General features: G+C 27.7%; 5 protein-coding genes across 6 annotated transcripts; 3 read left to right on the plus strand and 2 right to left on the minus strand.

Annotated features, from left to right (window-relative positions):
• Positions 1-1,037: 1,037 nt before the first annotated feature.
• On the minus strand, positions 1,038-6,437 carry LOC112689073 (calcium-binding mitochondrial carrier protein Aralar1). Its single transcript, XM_025562580.1, has 16 exons — positions 6,172-6,437; positions 5,636-5,695; positions 5,430-5,572; positions 4,860-4,975; positions 4,660-4,799; positions 4,429-4,575; positions 4,217-4,358; positions 4,035-4,131; positions 3,874-3,967; positions 3,733-3,808; positions 2,476-2,594; positions 2,201-2,371; positions 2,002-2,142; positions 1,628-1,925; positions 1,469-1,559; positions 1,038-1,396 (listed from the first exon to the last, which is right to left on the minus strand). Exons 1-16 carry the CDS (start codon positions 6,232-6,234, stop codon positions 1,231-1,233), a joined length of 2,064 nt encoding a protein of 687 aa, XP_025418365.1. The 5' UTR covers positions 6,235-6,437; the 3' UTR covers positions 1,038-1,230.
• LOC112689077 (trypsin-like) lies at positions 2,638-3,726 on the plus strand. The gene is made up of 3 exons (XM_025562586.1): positions 2,638-3,096; positions 3,154-3,478; positions 3,530-3,726. Exons 1-3 carry the CDS (start codon positions 2,758-2,760, stop codon positions 3,724-3,726), a joined length of 861 nt encoding a protein of 286 aa, XP_025418371.1. The 5' UTR covers positions 2,638-2,757.
• Positions 6,438-6,563: 126 nt separating the features above from the next.
• On the plus strand, positions 6,564-12,374 carry LOC112689074 (calcium uptake protein 1 homolog, mitochondrial). Its single transcript, XM_025562581.1, has 12 exons — positions 6,564-6,652; positions 6,722-6,843; positions 9,088-9,325; positions 9,571-9,715; positions 9,780-9,992; positions 10,256-10,370; positions 10,429-10,589; positions 10,649-10,765; positions 10,824-10,948; positions 11,793-11,920; positions 11,987-12,076; positions 12,142-12,374. Exons 3-12 carry the CDS (start codon positions 9,090-9,092, stop codon positions 12,294-12,296), a joined length of 1,485 nt encoding a protein of 494 aa, XP_025418366.1. The 5' UTR covers positions 6,564-6,652; positions 6,722-6,843; positions 9,088-9,089; the 3' UTR covers positions 12,297-12,374.
• Positions 12,313-13,589, minus strand: LOC112689076 (cyclin-dependent kinase 2-interacting protein-like). 2 transcript variants are annotated; one of them, XM_025562585.1, is made up of 5 exons: positions 13,330-13,589; positions 13,096-13,270; positions 12,819-12,888; positions 12,646-12,757; positions 12,313-12,583 (listed from the first exon to the last, which is right to left on the minus strand). In XM_025562585.1, exons 1-5 carry the CDS (start codon positions 13,388-13,390, stop codon positions 12,387-12,389), a joined length of 615 nt encoding a protein of 204 aa, XP_025418370.1. In that variant the 5' UTR covers positions 13,391-13,589; the 3' UTR covers positions 12,313-12,386. The 2 variants fall into 2 exon arrangements, with proteins under 2 accessions (XP_025418370.1, XP_025418368.1); XM_025562583.1 differs by having other exon boundaries at positions 13,327-13,583.
• A 300-nt stretch (positions 13,590-13,889) lies between these two features.
• On the plus strand, positions 13,890-15,179 carry LOC112689075 (tRNA (guanine-N(7)-)-methyltransferase non-catalytic subunit wuho). Its single transcript, XM_025562582.1, has one exon. The coding sequence runs from the start codon at positions 14,022-14,024 to the stop codon at positions 15,102-15,104; it is 1,083 nt and encodes a 360-aa protein (XP_025418367.1). The 5' UTR covers positions 13,890-14,021; the 3' UTR covers positions 15,105-15,179.
• Positions 15,180-15,634: the final 455 nt, after the last annotated feature.

A 15,634-nucleotide genomic window follows, 5' to 3' on the forward strand; every position in this document is an offset into this window, starting at 1 on the left:
GTAGAGATTTAGTGATTACCTCGTACAAGTTGAACCCGTTAATGGTGGAAAGATCAGGTAAATAATTAACAATAGCTGGTAAGGACATATTGGTTATCTACAGTTAACCGGGATTAACAGGGTATAGCCGAATTTCGGTTATTGGACCAGTACACTTGATGGCGATACACTTATAAATTTCTATTGCGCGCCGGCCAAAGGGTACAGGTATTAAAGGTCATAGTAATCTTCGATGGTCATGAACACGCAAGTTACTGGAAGATGAAACTTCAGAAAAGCAGAATGATGAGCAAGTGAGGAATTCAATCACCACGTTTGTAAAATTTCAGACCGACCTGAAGGAATAAATGATGCAGTTGACTAACAACAATTAACGATAAGAGAGAATTGTACAAAGAAAAGCAGATACTATGTGATGTACATAACCGATAAGTTAGAGTGGCACTAACGGTCCATTACCTTTATAAACATATTACATAGACTTAAACTTATAAAAATAGTACAACTAACACAAAAATTATTATTTGAACCCAAAATCTTACCAAGGTTATTCTTTTCGCATATTCAATAAGTTAAATCACAACTTATGAGTATAATATTCTAGTATAATGTAAGCAATTCGAAATTGAATGATGTACAATAAAGTTTATTACTTAATACAGTGAAACCTCCGTATCTCGAAGTCTCAAGGGACCAAAATAAAAATTTGACATATAGAGAAATTCAATATTCAAAAATAACCTAACGTGAGTTTAATACTGAATGATCGATATATAGAAAATTAAAGATATTGGAGTTCGAGATAACGAGGTTCCACTGTATTTTTATTTAAGGCAGTATAATTTACAATCAACTAAGACTCATTGTGTATACTGTATATATATGTGTTTTTATATTATACCTAAAATTTACTTATTTTGCTATGAAGTAAGTCTAAAAAAATAAATTTAGTTAATTTAAAAAAATAATTTTATTGGCAGACAACAAAAACATTATTGTAAGTACATACAACATAAAAAAAATGTAAATAGGATAATTTAAAGATGGAAACAAAAATAACTTACTTAATTTGCATTTGCGTGTAAATGTGTTTTCATATATTAATTAAATTGAATCAATGAATCAAATAAATAAAATTAACTGTATGAAGATAAAAATATTAATATCACAAAATAACAATCATTAAAATTCCAGAATGTAAGTGTAAAGGCCAGGTTAGGTATGATATGATTATTTTTCAGATTTAGTTTTTGGAAAAACAAGACCAAATTTAGACTCTATTCCTTCTAATATTGGAATAACTGCATGATACCCTCCAATATGATCCGGGTTTGATGGAGTTTTTCCATCACCTGCGCCAAGAACAGAAACTAATTTTTCTGAACCCGATGGACGGCTAAAAAATAATTATAAAAAAAATTAATATAAACGTTTAATTAAAAATTTTCGCAACATTTTATATACTTACGAGCCTCCAAAATCTACATAGAACAATCTTTGTAAAATTTCATAAGACAAAAGTGTCACTCCAAATTGTGGCGAAGAACGAAACACACGAGCTAATGCAAATTTGAATGAACTATAAGTTCTTTTTAGATATTTAATAATATAAAATATTTATGCTTACCGCCTGCGCCTTTCCAAAGTGCCCTGGGTCCCTCTTCAGAGTAAATTTTTGTAGCGCAATCTATCAACCCATTATAAGTAGTTTGCCCCTGTCGAGCTACAACCTGTAATCTAGTTTTTATCACGTCTGCTGGAGTCACTAAAGAAGCAGCTGGAATACCAGCAATACAACCAGCTGCTAACAATGATAATGGATGATTATAACCTTTTTCATCAGCAAAAGCTTTTTTAACATGATTATATGCCGGAAAGTAAATAGCACTGAATGGTATATCTCTTAAGAAACATGCTTTAGCTCCCTATATTTTAAAATAAAATGTATTACAATACAAATTTGATATCCCAACAACTTAAGTTTAGTCTAAAATTGAATACCTTATACAATCCAAAGAAACCTAGTTCTTTAATAACAGTAATAGCACTTAATTTTTGTGTAGATGCTATTTCACCGGCAACTTGCAAACGAATTTTTACTATTTCCAATGGATTAGTAAATATTACTTGTGAAAATCCAGCCTATAATCAACATTGAAAACTAAATATGTTAATATAATATAATTTAAATTATACATACACAGGATCCAGCGATAATTTCTGCAGAAAGAGTCAAATCTCCATTTTCTTGACGTAATTTATCACGAACTAAATCATTAACAGTGAGCTTAGCTGCTTTTTCTGGAGCAACACCAATGAGCTGAGGCAAGAGACCTCGATAAAGTCCAAATATTCCTTCATGTCTTATTACCTAATATAAAATAAAATAATCAATTTTTCTAAGTAAAATTTTAAAATTGCTTTGTATTACTTATAAAAGCATTTTCTATCAACATTCTATAAAATACAACTAACTTTTTTAAAGCAGTCAAAACTGTTTCTGTACATAAGTTCACCAATAAAAGAACCGGATCTTTGATTTTGCATTCTTGTTTTAACCAAATCAATTGGATATACTGTTGTTGCACCAATAGCTTTAATACAAATATAAACACTCATAAATGTAGATTTTTAAAATAGTATAGTGTTGTTATGGTTTTTTTATAGACAACTACTAAATATTTGATAATATGCAAGTATATTCATATATACTAAACTTGATACTATATACTAGTTATTTTGTTTGCATAGAACAAGATGAGTTTTGATAGTTTATTTTTAGGTCAAATATTATCAATAGTTTCTGTAGTAATATGCCAACGAAATCGACCAGTTTGTTTGGCTGGCGGAGAAATAGCTGAGAGTTTTGAATTTCCTTTTATGACAGTAATACTTCATAAGACTATGTCATGTTCAGGATCTATAATATCAGAAGAATGGATTTTAACAGCAGCTCACTGTTTTTCCATAAGCCAAGTACTCAGTTTCAGAGCTAGTGATGTAAAGGTGATAGCTGGTATGATAAATTATGCACAAAAGGATGATTATACCCAAATCAGACAAGGGACTGAAGTTTATATACACCCTAATTACAGAGTCAGTAAAATTACTTACGTAAATAAAAAATAATAAATATTTTTACTTTTCATTAAGGTAAAACGAGTTGCTAACGACGACTTAGCTCTTATTCGAGTTAGACCATTTATTATGACAGTTGCTGTAAATATTATTAATTTATCTAATAAAGGATTTCCAATGAATGATTATTTGGAGTGTACAGCTGTTGGTTGGGGAGAAATTAACACACCATCTGGTCGGCATAATACAATCTTACACAAACTCAAAGTATTTTCTTCGTCTTCAGCTAAAGCATGTCCAGGTCTTACAGAATGGGAAAGAACAAAAATAATATGTCTACAGCAAGACCACGGAAAAGGATTGTGTGACGGTGACTCTGGTGGTCCACTTATTTGTCAAGGTACATAAAACATAAATTATGTTTCAAGATAATTAAGATAATTTATTTTAGAGGAATTATACGGGATAGCTCATCAAGTATACAAAGAAATAAGATACGATTATGAACGAAAGGATTTAGAACGCTGCGGGGCATCCGGTATTACTCACACATATATGTTTGTGTGCCCATATCTCAATTGGATACATCATTATATTTCTACTATACCACCCATGCCACAATCTTGTTATCGAAATCAAACAAAATAACATTACCTCCAGATAATGAGCCCAAAGTGAATCGGTACACACTCTCTAATACTTGAATAAAAACTCCTCGATCTGATGGGCTCTGAAATAATTAAGTAATTAAGAACACTAATAAAAAACAATTAATAACTTCATCAATTTATTTACAGATACTGCATGGATTTCAGCTATTCTACGATTATGTATTTCTTTATAGTACTGTTCTGGTGTAATTGATTGCAAATCATTATAAACAATTTTGCTAAAAAAATTTAAAAAATAATTATAGAATTATAATACATATACTTATAAAATGAAAGAACATTTACCCAGCTCTTTGATGTAATAGATGACATAGGGTAAACAATATATCCACTTCTAAAGGTGTAATTTGAGACATAACTTGAGTAGAATATAAAAATTCATCTAAATAATAAAATGATTGAAAATCAGTAATAGTAATTTTATGTACACTTTTGAGTTTGGAGTTCATAGTATTTAATTTAAAGACCTTTAGTAATTTCTAGTGTTCGGTTTTCATTACTGGCATTTAAATAAATACGTTTCACTAGTTCCATATTATTTAATAGTGATATAAAAGCCATAAAATATGGAAAACTAACACGCTGTGCTCCTTGACTCGCAGCTGCAGCCTGTTAAAAATTAAAAACTTTTTTAAGTAACACAAAGTTAAAAATATATGCAATTTATAAATTTAATTACTGGTAATAAATTATCTCGGACACCACTGGTTAACAAATGACTTTTTGACAAAAGCATAATTTCTTGAAAATCATTGGCGGATATGAAACCAGTACCAGATTTATCAAAAATACGAAAAATTTCTGTTCCACATTCTTCATGGAAATCCTAAAACAAAAATAAAAATCAATGTTTGCTAATAATTCAAAATTATATTTATATCTTATTTAATTAAATTAACTAAATAAATACATGTAAAAATTGAGCGAATTCTGAATAATTAATTAAACGATTTTTTTTCTCTCCAAAATACAATTTCATAAATTGGCTATCCAAATTGAAAGGTATTTTCAAATAAAGTTCAGTTTTTTTAATAACTAATACAAATTCATCTAAAAAAAAAAATCCATTATTATAAGTAATTAATTATTTTTACAACAATAATTTATTACCATATGAAATCACTCCATTTCCATTTATATCAAACAAGTGAAATGCAACTTTATACAATGCATCAGGTTCTGATAAAAGACTTTCAAATGCTTGAAATTCAGCAAATGATATGAGTCTTAAAAACAAAGAATAATTCTAAATACACATTTTATTTTAAATCAAATAATTAATTTTAAAAAGCTATAGCATAAGACAATTATTAAATATATTCATATTTAAATATTTCACTTTTTTTTCACTTTTTTTCAAAAGAATTAAAGGTAATTATTTAATAAAATATCTATTTAAAAAAAAAAAAGAATAAAAAAGTAATTAATAATAATATGAAATAAGTATATTACACACAATTGATAAAATTAATTTAAATAATGAATTTCTATAAACAGAAAACATATTTCTGTTCTATTAGATGTCCAATGAAAATTTTCATGGTATGATGTATAAAAAATATAAAATAAAAAGCCTCCATAATTAATATTTGAACTGTTCTGAATATTCATAAAAATACTTCTAAAAATATAGTTATATTCATTTTATTTTTAGTTTTGAAAAATACTGTATGTACCAACCCATCTTTATTAGTGTCGACCACTCCGCTCAACAGGCGCAATGAATCCAAGTCACTTGAGGGTTCATTCAATATACCGATATAATTTTTTATGAATTCTACAGAGTTTATATATTTTTCGCCCTGCTTCTCGACTGTTGCATACTGAAAAAAATATTATTATAGTATACCATACCCAATAAGATAACTGGCTGATCAAAAACTTACTTTGTTGAATACCTCCAATAGTTGTTCTGTAGTTGCTCGCTTCAGATAACCATTGTGGGTCTATAATCAAACATTACAATATGGTAAATAACAATAGTTGAATTTCATCAGCATATAATATTATAATCAATAATTTTAAATATTTGGCCTGACAAAGTTTTACTATAAATTTAACCAACTAGAGTTATATTACTTATATTAATTCAAACACTTAACATGTTATATCATCAACCCCCACAGTACAAACAAAATATTGGACTTGAACTGAACTTGAAGACAAAGAGATAGAATGAGAAAATCGGCTCATGCAACAGAGGTTAAAATAATGTCACAGATTTCAATTAAACACAGAGATTACCTTGTGTGTTGGTTGTAAAAGAGCCTCACCCTTTGATAAATAAATAAGTTCAAATTCATGGGACATTGGAATAGGATTTACAGAAGATATACTAGCCAACCTAACCGAGCGAAGGTTAGCTGGAAAATGATTTAGGTCAAACAAAAATATATATATATATAGACTACAAGGCACTTACTTCTTGGCAATGAGCTAGTTTGGGCCGAAAGATCCATGTTGAATTCAGCATTCCGGTAACCATGTATCATGTAGGCGTTAATGCAAGTGCGTTAAGTATAAGGCCGGCACGTAGAGGAAAAATCAATTTTCTTTGGTGGTATTCGTTGCTCTAATTGTTATTCGCGAAGACACACCTGCACGCGAATATGCTAGGACAAGGACGGACTTTACAAATCAAAGAAAATCACCCAAAAGTGTGTGTTCGGCTTATGGTGAAAAGCCGAACGTGATAAGGGGAAACGAACGCTGATAAAACAAGCACGACGGTAGAGACCGTGCGTGCATCGGCGGTGTGAAATCGATATTCTTGTATGATAGAGACAAAAAAAAGGAGAGAGAAATAACTAATTAGTAAAAAAAGAAAAAAACCTTATCAGTTTTACCGAATCGGGTTCGTTATGAGTAACTCGATAACTGCAGCTGTTACGCTGAAACTCTAAGTATAATTTTTTATTTAATTAATGCGATTCCCGGAGTGATTATAACTTTGATAATTAATATCATTATAGTTTATCATTATCGGACGGACTGCGCAAATGGGGTATTGATTTTATGGATCGCGGGACTCTGGTTCAATGATTTGCTGTTGGGCAGAGACGGTGTTTTCGAGTTATTAAAACCACTTTACCAGGTAAACACACAATCCTCACTCCCCCAATTATTGTCACATAATCGTTGGTCTTAACATATCGAACATAATATCCGTTGTCTCGGCCTTAAACTCTGTACCTTGTACGATGCGTACGAAAGGATCGTAGTAATTAAAAAATATGTGTAATAAATAATTTACTCAACATTGACCAACTACATCACCACAGTTTTTATTTACATTCGGACAGTATTATTCGTAATGACTCATTACGAATAATACTGTCCGACTTAGTCTATAGAATTGTATCAAAAATACTAGTTGAATGTAAATCTCATTATGTACGTAAGTGTCGTTTTAAATAACTTATTGGCATTTAAGAATTGTACACATAACGCGTCAAATGATAATAATCGACTTGGTCATATGCCATTCAACCGCAAAAAGCTAATGTATTCAGTTAATTACCATAGATATATAAAAATATGATAAAGTTTGTCTAAACTAATAATCTTGACATTCTAAGTAGATAATTTCATTTCATTTGACTATCAACACGTTCTTATTTTATTGTATTGAGAATCTTATCTCGTTATTTTCAAGGAAATTAATGACTTCAATTACTTTCATTGCCAGAGTAATTTTGAAATTATTATCGATTAAAAATGCTCTCTTATTATTCAATAAGTAATATAAATAAGAGTGTAACTCTTAAGTCAGGCGAATTTCCACGGCTTGGCTGAGTTACAGACATTGCTGAATTAATCTTTTAAACTCGAAATCAATGTAGGTACCAATGCTCTTGAATAAAGATTTTGAGTGTATGGGTCATGTGGATCAGTTTATATTTATATATACAAATTTTTGTTTTGTTCAGTAATATGTAAGACATTTAATATTACATTTTCCGTATTTTTTATCAAACCAAAATTATTTTTTCGACATTTTTAATAATCATCTTTAAGGAACGGTGATTAAATATGTCAGTGAAATTTTCAAATTTGTGCGATTTTTATTTTTAAGTTAAAATAAAAATTCGAATTTGTCGAAAACGCTACGCCCTACATATTGCCGTAACTTTTCGTCAGTTTTTTTGCAATTATTAATAAAATAACTTCAGAAATTCGTTAAATTACCGCTCTAAGTGCTAACTAGAACTTATTTTCTATATTTTACTTTTTATTTGGTGATGATCAGGGCTAGGATTCGTATGCAACAGCATGTTTTTTTTTGCGACTTCTGATTATTGATTTTGTCAGTAATGTCCACGAATCAAATTATGATGAGGTAAATGGTGGTATTTTTAATTTGCATGTTTTTGCATATTTTGATTAAAAGAATGCGAAAAATAAATGTTTTATAGTATATTTCGTAATTAATATTTATAATTTAATACTAATATTAATATTTCGTATTTAATTCCACTGATTAAAGTATAAAACTTTGTTTTTTTGTCAAAGATAAATTTTATTTTATTTAATTTCAGCAAACAATTAATTTAACAAACAGCCAACCATTGATGTATTTCAATAAATAAATATTTTTATGTTTATCTTATAAAAATTTAAATGCATATTTTTGCATATTTTTTATATTTTATTTAATTTCAGCAAACAATTAATTTAACAAACAGTCAACCACTGATGTATTTCAATAAATAAATATTTTTGTGTTTATCTTATAAAAATTTAAATACATATTTTGGTAAATAAAATGCATATTTTACAATTTTTTATTGCATACAAATCCTAGCCCTGACGATGATCCTTCTTGTCAAAATCATATTCATACACAAAATAAAACCAATAAATTCTTTGTTTCACCCAAAACCTAAAACATTAAAACCTATTGTTTAAAAATGAAATTCATATAAAATTTTCAAAATAAATAATTAAATCGAATGACACATATCAGTCTTATATACTCATATAAAAATATTTATAGTAATTAAAATAATATTAGATAATGTTCCAAGTATTCATTTTATTATAATACTGATCAATTAGTTATATAAATAAATAGTTACTCTTTTCAATTAGTTTAGTTTTACTTAAAATAATGTTTAAAATTATATTTTTAAATAAAATTGAATTAAAATACTTACAAATCCTTAATAATTGTGATTGAAATGTCTGAGTTCTAAGTCTAGTTTCAAACATTTTCATTTCTTGTAGATTCTTTACTTTAGCTATTATTATTTTAATTATAAATATTTAAATTATAGAATATTTTCTTCATACAATTTTTTTTTTTTGCAAACTAATTAATATAATTTATATATTTTAGATATGATTCTTACAAAATTACGGCCTATTCTTGGCTATGGATTACAAATGAGGCCAATTTTATTAAAAAAATATGAACCATATAATATGTTAGCTGTATTGCCTGTTGAAAAATGCAACCATCGACGAACATATAAGAACTTTGGTCATAGAAAAGATCCTCCTGAACATCCTATTAAGAAATGTTACCTCCTATTTTTTATAGGCTTGATAATTTATCAGTTTGTTAATTGGGATCAGTAAGTACATTTATAACTGGTTATATATTAATTTAATACTCTTTGTAAAAATGTATTTTAACATTATGAGGGTCAGATTTTGAATTATATGACTTTCCATTATATTATATTCATTTATGTAATTATTTATAAATTATGAAGTATACTGGCGTGGCGGCATACTATCAATATATTTTAAACAATTAATATTAATACATTTATAATAATTTAAAATGCATTATAATTGATAATACATTTTTTTATAGTATTGTAGAAGTAGTTTTTCCTCCTGTGGATGCTGACAGTAATGTTGAGACTAATGATGAAAATCCAGTACTAGAAACTCTAGAAGAAGCAGTTGACAAAAAAAAGAAAAAACCAAAACAAAAAGTTGGCTTTCGCGATAGAAAGGTATTGAATTTATTTTTAGTTATATTATCAATTAAAAATATCTTAAAATGTTCACTTATCCCAGATTATAGAATATGAGAATAGAATACGTCATTTTTCTACACCAGACAAAGTTTTTAGGTATTTTGCTACCTTACAAGTAACACATATGCACTCAAATGGACAAGAAACACATGAAGTATTTATGACACCTGATGACTTCCTTCGTTCTATGACTCCTGGCATTAAACAACCTGATGGCCTTGGGCTTGATCAATATAAAAAATATGATCCAAAAGTAATTATTTTAAATTGATTATTTTTAACAAAAAAAAAAACACCCTTATTGATAATATACTTAAAACAATATAATAATAATTATTAATAATAATGAGAGAACAAAGGAAAGATAGAATAGAAAAATAAAAATAATTGTATGAAGCTACTATAGAAACTCATATATATGAGTTATATTATCTTATAGGAAATATTACTTGTTTAAATTTTTGATAGAAGAAAACGATACTTTATGTTATAAAGAAGTTTTTCCTTATTTTACAGAATACACACATGAAATTAGAATTAGCTTTAAATGAAGATAGCATATTTTACAAACTTGGGAGTTCTGGTTTAATAACTTTTTCAGATTACATATTTTTACTAACCGTGTTATCAAGTATGTATTCTTTAAGTTTAAATTATTGTTAACTGTTTTCATTTACATTATTTTTTAGCATCAAGAAGGCATTTTGAAATAGCATTTAGAATGTTTGATTTAAATGGAGATGGTGATGTAGATTGTGAAGAATTTGAAAAAGTTGCTACATTAATCAGACACCAGACAAGTATTGGAAGTCGTCATAGAGACCATGCAAATACTGGAAATACCTTTAAGGTACTTAAAAATATTTGTAAACATTTTTTCCATATGTTTTACTTGTGTAAAAATTATAGGGAGTCAATTCAGCATTAACAACATATTTTTTTGGTGAGAATCTTAATGAAAAATTAACAATTGAGAAGTTCCTTGATTTTCAACAACAGTTACAAACAGAAATTTTAGGTTTAGAGGTAAATAAAAAAATTACATATTTAATGACTACATTTTTCTTAAAATTATTGTATTTAGTTTCTACGGAAAGGACCCAGTGAAGATGGTACTATATCAGAAGTTGAATTCACTGATCTACTTTTAGCTTATGCTGGTTATCCACCAAAAAAAAAAACACGCATTATTAAAAGAGTGAAAAAAGTGTAAGTAGATATCATGTTATATATGTACTTAGAATGCTTTTAAAAATATTAAAATTAAAATACACATCATTTACTTATAATTTATCAAATATTTTAGCAAATAAGTAAATTGTTTATTTGCCATAAAATCTGATTCAATTTTGAAAATAGCCAATCATTGTTCTTACATTGTTCTAAAATATAATTTTGAAATAACCTTTGTTATTTAAAAATAAAGTATCATATATATATATATATATAACTAGGTGTATTACCCAGCTTTATTCGTGAAAATAAATACTTAAAAAAAATTATATATTTATAGTTGTTTTCCTTTTCATTTTACCCCAGGCTTAGGACTGGCAGCAAGTTTCTCTAGCTGGCATGAAAAACTTTTTAGCTGCCCAGCAGTGATCTAATCTACAGTTATAACATAAAACCCAGATGAATGTTTTTTTTTACCAAGCTGTATTAAATAATTACTCTAATAGAATTAAAATTAAATCTAAAACCTGCTCCGCATAGTTTATTTTAAAAAAATCAAAGTAGTCGGATGAGTAGTTTCATTAATCATGCGTAACAGATTCTATTTTCACATTTATACATATAGATATGTAGTCATAGTTGTGGACTTGTATTTTCTTGTTTTTATGTAAATATATTTACAGAGGAAAAAATAAACCTAACCTTAGTTAAAATTCTAAATTACTTAGTCATTATCCTTAATATTGATATTGACCAAATTTTTCAAATTTAGGAAACCTAAAAGTAAATCGATAATTTAATAATATGTCTTACAATTAACAGATAATATGATGATACCATTGATAAGATTTACCCTATCAATTTTAATTGTTTTATGCAGATTTAAAGAAAACACCCAAGGCATAAGTGAAGAAGACTACTTAAATTTTTTTCACTTTTTAAATAACATTAATGATGTTGATACAGCTCTTACTTTTTATCATATCGCAGGAGCATCTATTGATCAAGGTTTGCTCAAATATTTATATTAAATAAATGTGACTGTTGATATATTATTGTTTTTTTTTCTTACAGTCACTTTAAAACATGTAGCAAAAACTGTAGCACATGTTGATTTAAATGATCATATGATCAATGTTATTTTCACAATATTTGATGAAAACCGTGAGTTAAAATTCTATATGTTTTTAAAACATGTATATTATTGATAACTATTTTTTATTTTTTAGTTGATGGCCAACTTAGCAATAGAGAGTTTGTTGCTGTTATGAAAAACCGTTTGTTGAGAGGTTTAGAAAAACCAAAAGATACTGGCTTTGTTAAATTTATTCAATCTGTAGGCAAATGCGCTCAGGAAAGTACTCCTAGTATTTTTGATTTGTAAACCAGTGTTATAAATTTAAATTATATTTATATTATATTCTCTTTAAAATTCTTTACAATTAAATTTTTATAAAATGTATAGTTAATTAACTTAAACGTGTCTAGTCTCTTTAATCATACAATGTAACTGTTTCTCTATACTATGATCTAAGTATGGCTGAAACGTCCAACATGAAAGATAAAATAAAAGCACATCTGGATCCATGCTGTCAGCTATTCTCAGTAATAAACTTTGATGAAGTTTTTGCTCTTTTTGATACGCTTTTAAAACTATTTTTATTATTTTACCTGTAGAAAATTTGTTAATATAAGAATCTAGATCCAAATAAAATTTGTAATATGAATCTTACAAAAATGTTCTGTTGTCCATGAAATAAAAAGTGGAGTAGTGTTATCTTTTTCTAAAGCTGCAACTGCTATAAGATTTTTTAGTTTAGCTTGCAGTCCTTCGACAATATATAACTAAAAATTCAATCAAAAACTATCTAAATTTTTATTTATTTATATTTATTAAATAATTTACCATTTTTTCACCCAATTTTTTAAGTTCGCTTACTAAACTACTCAGTTCATCAGGAAACTTCACATTTGGCCTAGAAATATATTGAATTAAAAAATATTTACTTGCTACATGTAAAAACTAAACACCTGTTATGAATTAAACTGAAAATCAATAATAATATTATTTACAAATCTCAACTATTAAAATATTAATTAATCCTATCAGATTTTTAACACTAATTTTAGTGTTATTAGTTTTTGATTATTAAACCAACCAGTCCTAATTTTATCGTACATACATGTCCATTCGCAAATTAAATATATTGGAGATCACTACACTCCCTTGGTCTTGATAGACTTTCCATTGTTGCATACGATTGAATATATCTGCAGCCGTATCCTTCAATATACGACGATTGCCAGTTAAATTTCCACTATGCCCTTGAGCAGGTCGACCAGCGTAAACGTCGACTTCTGAAAAACTTTTTTAAATTACATAAATAATATTACATAAATGGATACATTAATACCACGTGCAGGTGATGACGTTCCAACACTCGTATTCAATCCCTTAGGTCTTGGCGAATCGGACATTGTAAGAAGATATATCAAATTCTGGTTAATTGATTCTTAATGTACTTCATTCAAATCATCATGCGTGTTCTCTGACAGCAGACACACACGCGTTCATAGCCGCAGCTCATCTCGGACTTGGTAATGTGATGTAAACATTTTCCCTTATCAGTTACATTGTTTAAACAATATTGATAACGATTGCGGTTTATCTTATACAATTTATTCGTAGTATCGATGGTTTTAGTTTACGATTGTTAGTTAAAATTCTCTTTTCGATGAATTTCTATGCTAATTTACATTCATGTAATATCAAAATAAAATTTTAAATACTACATGCTTCCTTAAGTAAAATATACTGCATGAATTAGCTATATTTCATGTGTATACTATGTCGAGTAACCTCTTACAAATATCGATCTTATGAGAACTCGATTTTATAAGAATAAGAATAATAACAGTTTGTTGGTTATGGCTCTTAAAATATTTTATTTGATTTCTACATTTTTTTGAAATTAAACTTCCTATACTTCATATATTTCAATGTTAATATTTTACGTGATTTGAATTGTGAAACCATTTACTATTTATTTTTCGTGAATTATTCGTTTGTCTTTTCCTATTCGTTCAATCGCTACTAAATAATATAAATATGACTTGTTGCATAGCTGTTAGTGAAACTGCTGTAGTTGTGACTTGTATAAGCGTTGACCGGTGTTTCGTATATTCGTTAGACAGTGGAAATGTGATCAATCTTACTGAAAGCCTGGGTGAATCGTACAATAACATGCCGATCAACGATCGTGACTTACAAAAAACATGTGCAGCTTTTTCAGACGATGGTAAATTGTTCGCGTATAACACAAACAAAGGTAAACTTCTGAGCATCTGGAACACCGCAGACTGGTCATTGGTCGAAAACAAAACACTGGCAAAACATGCGACGAATATAGTTTTCACACCCAAAACTAATGTTATTGTCGTCGGCGATAAAAAAGGTGATGTCTATGCATTTGATAAATTTCCCGTCTGCGTTCTCGGGCATTCTTCTATGATTCTCGACATTAGTTTTACTAGCGATGAAAAGTATATCGGTACTTGTGACAGTGATGAAAAAGTGCGCATATCACATTACCCAAATGGCAAAAATATTTTATACTACATGATGGGACATGAAGCGTACGTCAGTGGAATTTGCATAATGAATAATTTAATTCTATCTGGCTCTGGTGACCAAACATTGCGTTTGTGGAATGTTCAAGATGGCTATCTCCAAGATAAATTATCTCTTCATACTCCTATCCAAAGCCTAGTTCGCATTGAAGATATTTTTGCAGCTCAGCTATACGACTCCAAAGAAGTGCATTTCATTAAAATTGAGGAAAATGGAAGCAAACAAAGACTTAAAGATATTAAAACAATTACATTTAAAGAAAATGTTGCAAGTTTAGGTGCATTTAGTAATCAGTTATGGGTTATTGCTGGTATTTCGGTTCATGAATTTACAGTCGATTCAAGAAATGAAATTATTGTAGAAAATGAAAATCCTAAAAGGACCTTAATATTAAACGGTTTAGTGAAATCTTTTGTTTGTTTGGAAAACACTAATTTAATGATTTTTCTCCATAAGAAGATGATCGAAAAACAAATAAGAACTAAAATATGTTCAAATTATAGTATGCCAGCTTTAAATAGTTCAAAAAGAATTAAACTACATAATAATAGTATTTGTTGATCCAATGAGACTGTTGTTAAGATTATAATTTGTTTTTTAAACTGTTTTAATCAAATAATATGTTTTAACCATATTTTAATATAATTAAACTATACTTATAAATTAATCTAGATATTTATATATTTTATTTTATTATTTAGTTAAAATGTAAATTAATTTTGTAAATGTATTGTATTTAGTGAAATTAAACTAAGGATTTGTTATAATTAATTTTCTTAAATAAAGAAACCATCATTTATATAGGTACCTAAGTATTTGTTTTATTATTACTACGTTATGTAGAATTTATATATAATAACAATGTAATAATGTCTGATCAATAAAACCACTCATTAGCTTTGATAGTCTAAAGATAAGTATAAATAGGTATTTAAAAAATAATCCTTAGCCAGAAATAAAAATATTAAAAAAAAAAAATGTCATAAAAATTGACAATTGACAAATTTATTTTAAATAATTTAATTTTACGATGTAAATTATTATATAATGTATATTATACTAAAGCGTTTAATAATTAAGCTAGATAAGAA

The sequence above is a fragment of the Sipha flava genome, unplaced genomic scaffold (genome assembly GCF_003268045.1).
Source record: "Sipha flava isolate LNK unplaced genomic scaffold, YSA_version1 42_pilon_pilon, whole genome shotgun sequence".
Classification (NCBI taxonomy): Eukaryota; Metazoa; Arthropoda; class Insecta; order Hemiptera; family Aphididae; genus Sipha; species Sipha flava.

Bases quoted from the DNA above. Each gene is read 5' to 3' on its own strand.
- LOC112689076 (XM_025562583.1), bottom strand. From the start codon at position 13,390: ATGTCCGATTCGCCAAGACCTAAGGGATTGAATACGAGTGTTGGAACG. The intron at 13,271-13,326 runs GTATTAATGTAT...AAAGTTTTTCAG, and splicing joins AACGTCATCACCTGCACGTG to AAGTCGACGTTTACGCTGGT. The intron at 12,889-13,095 runs GTATGTACGATA...ATATATTTCTAG, and splicing joins TTTAATTTGCGAATGGACAT to GCCAAATGTGAAGTTTCCTG.
- LOC112689074 (XM_025562581.1), top strand. From the start codon at position 9,090: ATGATTCTTACAAAATTACGGCCTATTCTTGGCTATGGATTACAAATG. The intron at 10,949-11,792 runs GTAAGTAGATAT...TGTTTTATGCAG, and splicing joins ATTAAAAGAGTGAAAAAAGT to ATTTAAAGAAAACACCCAAG. The intron at 12,077-12,141 runs GTGAGTTAAAAT...TTTATTTTTTAG, and splicing joins CACAATATTTGATGAAAACC to TTGATGGCCAACTTAGCAAT.
- LOC112689077 (XM_025562586.1), top strand. From the start codon at position 2,758: ATGAGTTTTGATAGTTTATTTTTAGGTCAAATATTATCAATAGTTTCT. The intron at 3,097-3,153 runs GTCAGTAAAATT...CTTTTCATTAAG, and splicing joins ATATACACCCTAATTACAGA to GTAAAACGAGTTGCTAACGA. The intron at 3,479-3,529 runs GTACATAAAACA...AATTTATTTTAG, and splicing joins TGGTCCACTTATTTGTCAAG to AGGAATTATACGGGATAGCT.
- LOC112689073 (XM_025562580.1), bottom strand. From the start codon at position 6,234: ATGGTTACCGGAATGCTGAATTCAACATGGATCTTTCGGCCCAAACTA. The intron at 5,573-5,635 runs GTAAGTTTTTGA...TATTTTTTTCAG, and splicing joins TATTGGAGGTATTCAACAAA to TATGCAACAGTCGAGAAGCA. The intron at 4,359-4,428 runs GTAATTAAATTT...AATTTTTAACAG, and splicing joins TCCGAGATAATTTATTACCA to GCTGCAGCTGCGAGTCAAGG.
- LOC112689075 (XM_025562582.1), top strand. From the start codon at position 14,022: ATGACTTGTTGCATAGCTGTTAGTGAAACTGCTGTAGTTGTGACTTGT.